General features: G+C 40.9%; 1 protein-coding gene across 6 annotated transcripts in view; it reads right to left on the bottom strand.

Annotated features, from left to right (window-relative positions):
* Positions 1 to 2,700: 2,700 nt before the first annotated feature.
* LOC106821465 (MFS-type transporter SLC18B1-like) overlaps positions 2,701 to 6,062 on the bottom strand; it is a 24,244-nt gene continuing 20,882 nt past the window's right edge. For all 6 annotated transcript variants that reach the window (XM_014826321.1, XM_014826305.1, XM_014826299.1 and 3 more), the window contains exons 14-15: positions 4,454 to 4,547; positions 2,701 to 3,996 (exon numbers count right to left, since the gene is read on the bottom strand). In XM_014826321.1, coding sequence (XP_014681807.1) covers positions 3,760 to 3,996; positions 4,454 to 4,547 — 331 coding nt within the window. In that variant the 3' untranslated portion in view covers positions 2,701 to 3,759. The remainder of the gene's footprint in view (positions 3,997 to 4,453; positions 4,548 to 6,062) is intronic.

The raw sequence follows: 6,062 nt of genomic DNA, 5'->3' as shown, positions 1-6,062 counted from the left end.
TGGCCGTGTGTGCGGCGTGTGTGCGTGAGCGCGTGTGTGCGACGTGGGTGCGTGAGCGCGTATGTGCGACGTGTGTGCGTGAGCGCGTGTGTGCGTGAGCGCGTGTGTGTGACGTGTGTGTGCGGCGTGTGTGCGTGAGCGCGTGTGTGCGACGTGGGTGCGTGAGCGCGTATGTGCGACGTGTGTGCGTGAGCGCGTGTGTGCGTGAGCGCATGTGTGTGGCGTGTGTGCGTGAACGCGTGTGTGCGTGAGCGCGTGTGTGTGTCGTGTGTGCGTGAGCGCGTGTATACGACGTGGGTGCGTGAGCGCGTATGTGCTACATGCGCGTTAATCACGCAAAGCGCGCAGCGAAAACTTATAATGGATGTATAAATTAGTTTTTGAACGTTAGAATTAACAAGGCTTAGCTCATACATTTAATTTTTTCTTTCCCACTCTTCTTTTGTGGGGGGAGGGTATTTTTGGTTTTGCCCCCCCCCCACTTTTTGGATTGGAGGGGCGGCCGCCCCCCCCCCACTTCCGGCGCCTCTGACCTCTATCTATCTTTATTTCTCTCCCCTCCCTCCCCCTCCCCCTCTCTGTCTCTATGTGCGTGCGTGCTATATCACGCATTTTCTATTATCCCCCATCTCTCTTGTGGCTTTTTCGTTTTCTAATATCTGGCACGAGATAAGTAAATATTGAGCAGGTTGAGAGAGGTCTAGGGTTCAAGTACCGCCTTGTGTGTATTTAAGAAAGAGGGCAGCCGGCGCGCGCCTCCCTATTTTTAGCCGTCTAATATTATGGCATGTCTTGTCTAAGTCTAAGCCAATCACTTCACATTCAGTAGGCACTGAATGTAAAACACAAGAAAAGTAATAAATGAGTAAAACCACTCGATGTTGTGTGTGCCATCAAAAATAGGCGTGATTTCTTCGAACAAATTCATGTCAGCTACATAGAAAATTGCATCTACGAGGTTTCATTAAAACATTTCTTGACACTGTTTGAATTGTGCGTGTATGCAGTTAGACAGACAGACAGGTGCGCGCGCGCCAGGGGGGCACTCCATATATATTGCATGGTAGGTATGTGCCGCGGGAGAGACCCCCTTTTTCACCCTAAACTTCCGTTCCAGTGCATGGCATCTTTAAGAATATCTCGTTCCAGAACATCACAAGTTTACATTTTTGAACATAGCCAGTTCCAGAGCATCCCACATTCAACAAACATTAGTTCCAGATCCCCTCATTTTTGACTTAGCAGTGGCACATATACCTATCATAATGTGGGGTGAATGCCCCCCACCCCCGGCGCGCTCGTGTGTCACGGACGCGCGGACGGACGGACGGACTGACGGACGGACGGACGGACGGACGGACGGACGGACGGACAGACAGACAGACAGACAGAAACAGATTCAGGGCGATGTGTGTGTGTGTGCGTGTGTGTGTGCGTGTGCGTGTGTGTGTGCGTGTGCGTGTGTGTGTGTGTGTGTGTGTGCGTGTGTGTGCGCGTGTGCGTGCGTGCGTGCGTGTGTGTGCATGTGTGTGTGCGTGCGTGAGAGAGAGAGATAATTTACGAAGGATTTTATCTATATCGGTCATAAAAACATCGTTATTAACCATTTTTTTCAAATGTTTTCCCTTCCGCTGGCATGACCTAGCTTACATCCGTCTGTGGATCAGGCGTCGTTCTAACGCGTTGGGCCTTTAGCAGAGCCAATGAGGGATATAGAACTAGAGCTAGGTCTCGCGTGTCCAGAGCATGCTCATATCGATAAGATAACTAAACTAGATTAGAAACCTATACTATATCGGTTATCATTTCAGTGTTTCTATTTGGATAGTAACTTTCTGTTGACAAATCTTTGCGGCATGCTGATAAAGGACGTCATGGGAATGTCATGTGTATATCACTTGGTACACTGTATGGCGTTGAAAACGCCCAAAAAAGTTTCATACCTGTGTTGCGCTATAAATAAGTAAGCGAACAAAATAACAGATAATAGGCACACGGTGCTTTTCTACATAGCTCATTGTTGACACGTTGTGAATTATTACAACAATGGCGCTGTTAATCACTATTGCGCAATTAATATATATACAAAGTTGGCTAACGTGGCAAGACTGGCACAACAAATTTCAACTGTGACGATTACTCCCACAAAAGCACTCGGCTCTTACTGTAGCATTAACAGCAGCACACTGTAAGCTGTAAAGCCTTTACGCCACAGTTAATTAAGATTATCTCCGCATTGGATACTTCCTTACCCACTATATGTCACAATATCACAATATCACAATGTCACAATGTCACAAAATACGATTACTACCCTATTTATAACTGTATGTAACAATCGTAAAACTGGTACGATATAGACTGGTACGGTATCTATACTGGTTTGTATAGATATTTGCTATTGTAGTCGTACTCGGCAGTTGACCAGCTGCGCGTGCGTGTGAGATGGACTGATAAATTTCCAGTTGATTCAATCGTTAAAAAAATAAGTAGCTATGCCATATAGTCTTTGCACAAAGAATCTTTTGAAACTGTTTTAACCACTTGGTCCTATAGACTTATGATAGTTGTACGCATTTGTCCTTTACGCAGCGGCTACCGGATGGGAGGCAATATAATTGTAACACCCTATAGCATCAATTCATGTAGCATCCTCCTACATACCTAATTAATGGTCACGCACAACTAGAAAAAACTTACAAAATCTATTAATGCAAATTGTTTAATAAAATATTTTCCAATTGTTTTCCTTTACAGATATACAGTTCAATAATTAACCCACGAGGATTGAGGATTCATTTTGTTAATTCGCAGCAAAAGGTCGTGCAGTCTAAGCTACTAACTAATCGTCATAGAATATTCCATTTCATAATTAAAAAATAACTACTGATTCACAGGTAATTCACAACAAATTTTATACCTGCCAACATGATAAGGTATCACAATTCAATTTATTTTACACTGTTTCACTAGTAATTCTGGAAAATAATCCTCCACGCAGTTTCTTCCTACATACGCTCTTTCTACACTCTGCGAGTAAAAGAATAAGAAATAAATGAAATGAATAAATATAAATGAAAATATAAGGGATATTATCAAGAGCGTATAAAGAAGGTATACTTTATTTATACCTTCTTTATACGCTCTTGATATTATAAAAAAAGGTAACAAACGGGTTGCTTGCTATAAATTAACCAAGACGTATATCAAAGGAAGCAGGAATACATAATATACACATTTATTACATATTCCTGAGAGCATGCATATGAAGTGTGACAGCTCACTCCAAGACTACAACTAAGAACTTGCAGAACCACAGCTAATTATATTACACTCATTGCTAAAAACGCCATTTTAATGGCATATGACTCGTATCTAAGTTCGTGTGCATCAGCGAACAAAGTACAATCCTGAGGAAACACAGCATGCATGTAAACCCTATTGTTCGCAGATTTTCAATAATAATCATAATTTATTACATTTGTGCAAAATGTTGACCATCAAAAAATAGCTATTGCAAAATCTACTAAACAACACTTGATCAAATTCTGTTATGTGATACATGAAGACTTTAATATGATTTCTAGGACTAACATATGAAGAGTTTACTAAAAATGTAATTCCACATTTTGAACACTATAGATTCTTTAAAAAAAAATGGTACGTACATTATAGCTATTGACGTTGATAGAATGCAAAAACCAATAAAATTTTCTGGCGTATGGGCATTGAACAGGAAAGAAATGGAAACGCTTTACATTACACCGAAAGGGCATGTAAATCCTTGTTTCTATGAGACGAGGTCCTAATTAATGACTGACACTCTGGGCAACTTTCTTTAATGATGGCTCCATTCTGCTGGTGAGAAGCGAGGTCACCAACAGACCCACATTTTTTTAACAGGGGCGTTTTCTCTGATACGACTGGTAGCTGCTGTTCCTTTTTACTCTTCTCCCGTACCCACTCAGTGACGCAGAGCACTATGAACACTACAGCCTGTGAATATAACATGAAGATACTTCTAATTAATTTCAATATATGCTAAATAAATGCTATTGCTAAATAACAATACTAATGCTAGTGCTAATGCTAATGCTAAATAAATGCTCAATTAATTCCTCAATGCTGCCAACATTCAAGCAAGTATGCCGAGTATTCCTTCACATGTCTGCTAATAAATCTAATCACAAGCATTTAATAAAATTTTATAACTATGCGTATACGAGTTTTAAACAACTCACTACCTAAAACAGACAATTATATAGCCTATGTACTTTATAAGCAGATACCATTTACATAACTTTTTGTATGCACATTAACGTAATTATCTCACAAACAGAGTCAATTACAAAAGGGGTGAAGTAAGTTTAGAAATGTTTGCACGGCAGCTTCTAAATACATGGTAAATAAGAAATTGAAACATTTTAGATATTGGAATTATGCCTGTGCTTACCAATACTAGAAGAAAACACGCTACTGCTGTTGTACCCCACTCAAAGCCTATGCTCTCATATAATGCTCCTCCTGCCGTTGGACCAATAAATTCCCTAAAAGCAATACAGACTTTACATACAAGTATAAACACAAATGAGTACCTCAACGAAAATATACTGTTATTTCGATCTGATAATGACAAACTACACGCAAATGGATACGGAAGGCATACTACAGAACCATGAAACCAATCTGAAACATATACACGAACTTACTTTTCTCTTTTTCCCAATAGACCTACAGGACCTGGACAATAAGCCATATTCAAACACCTAACGCTACACTGCCACTGCCCAACTATCACTGCGTTCACCTGCTCAGCAGAAACAACACTGTTTTGTTAGAGCTATAATGCCAGGTGAATGCACGTGTACGAATTCCACTGTAGTTTCACTTCAGTGCATATCAAACAAAGACAACATAAAATAGAGGAAGCCATTTCTACACTGTACACAGTCTATGTCAATTATATGGCTTTGATTGTGAATAATCTAGGTTTAAGCCCGGGGCACACGTGAGTAATTTTACTCAAGTAAAATGATGCATGCGTCAAAATACTCAACGAAAATCCGCCGCACACGTGCGTATTTTGACGCATAATACTCAACGAAAATCCGCCGCACACGTGAGTATTTTGACGCATGCATCATTTTACTTGAGTAAAATTACTCACGTGTGCGCCGGGCTTTACAATTCCAACTGAATAGTTACTTACTGTATGAACACAGTACGTATAATACCTGTGTGACGGTGTGTGCATGTTCCCATAGGTGTGTGCATGTACACTCCTAATAGAGCGTTAGCCCATAGTCACAAACAAGCTAACGCTCTATTAGGAGTGTTCCCAACTTTGATATCACCTAATGGAGTATCACCATGGTGGGCATATGTATGCATGCGTGCATGCGCATGCTGTTTGCTCGTGATTGTGCACTAATTGTATGATAAATAATCCATAGACGAAGGAAACAGACTGTGAATAGCATTCGCCACGTAAGCGCACTCCGAGTAAGTTTGAGTCAGGCATGTATGCAATCCTGGCTATGCTATAGTTACTGCTCATTACATATTACAGACACGAGTATGCTTCATACGGATAAATTATTCTGGCAGTTATTTCACATATCCCTGGTAAATTCAATGCCACCAGTTATGAGAGAAATGATGAGTCATAATGACAAAATCCTACATGATTAAACTTGTTCTTTAATTTTTGTAGATAGAGAAAAAAGTTTAAATCTGTCAAACGTTGCATGCACGATACAACAAGACCTGCTCTCTTCTTCTCTCTGTGGTCACTACTCATGCGGCATGTTATACATGTTATACTCAGACATATGCACAATACATTCCAGTACACAATATAATTCATTATAAAAACATATGAGGTTGCATTACAAAGTCGGCATGCAACATCGTAGCGTGTACTGGCCTTTGAAACACAAGTGTGTGCGTGCGCATGGTTGATGGATGGACGGACGGGCAGATAGACAGACAAAGGCAGAAACGGAGACAGAGAGAGAGACAGAGAGAGAGACAGAGACAGAGACAGAGACAGAGACAGAGAC

The sequence above is a fragment of the Priapulus caudatus genome, unplaced genomic scaffold (genome assembly GCF_000485595.1).
Source record: "Priapulus caudatus unplaced genomic scaffold, Priapulus_caudatus-5.0.1 Scaffold4, whole genome shotgun sequence".
Lineage (NCBI taxonomy): Eukaryota > Metazoa > Priapulida > Priapulimorpha > Priapulimorphida > Priapulidae > Priapulus > Priapulus caudatus.
This window is presented reverse-complemented; position numbering and strand designations above follow the sequence as displayed.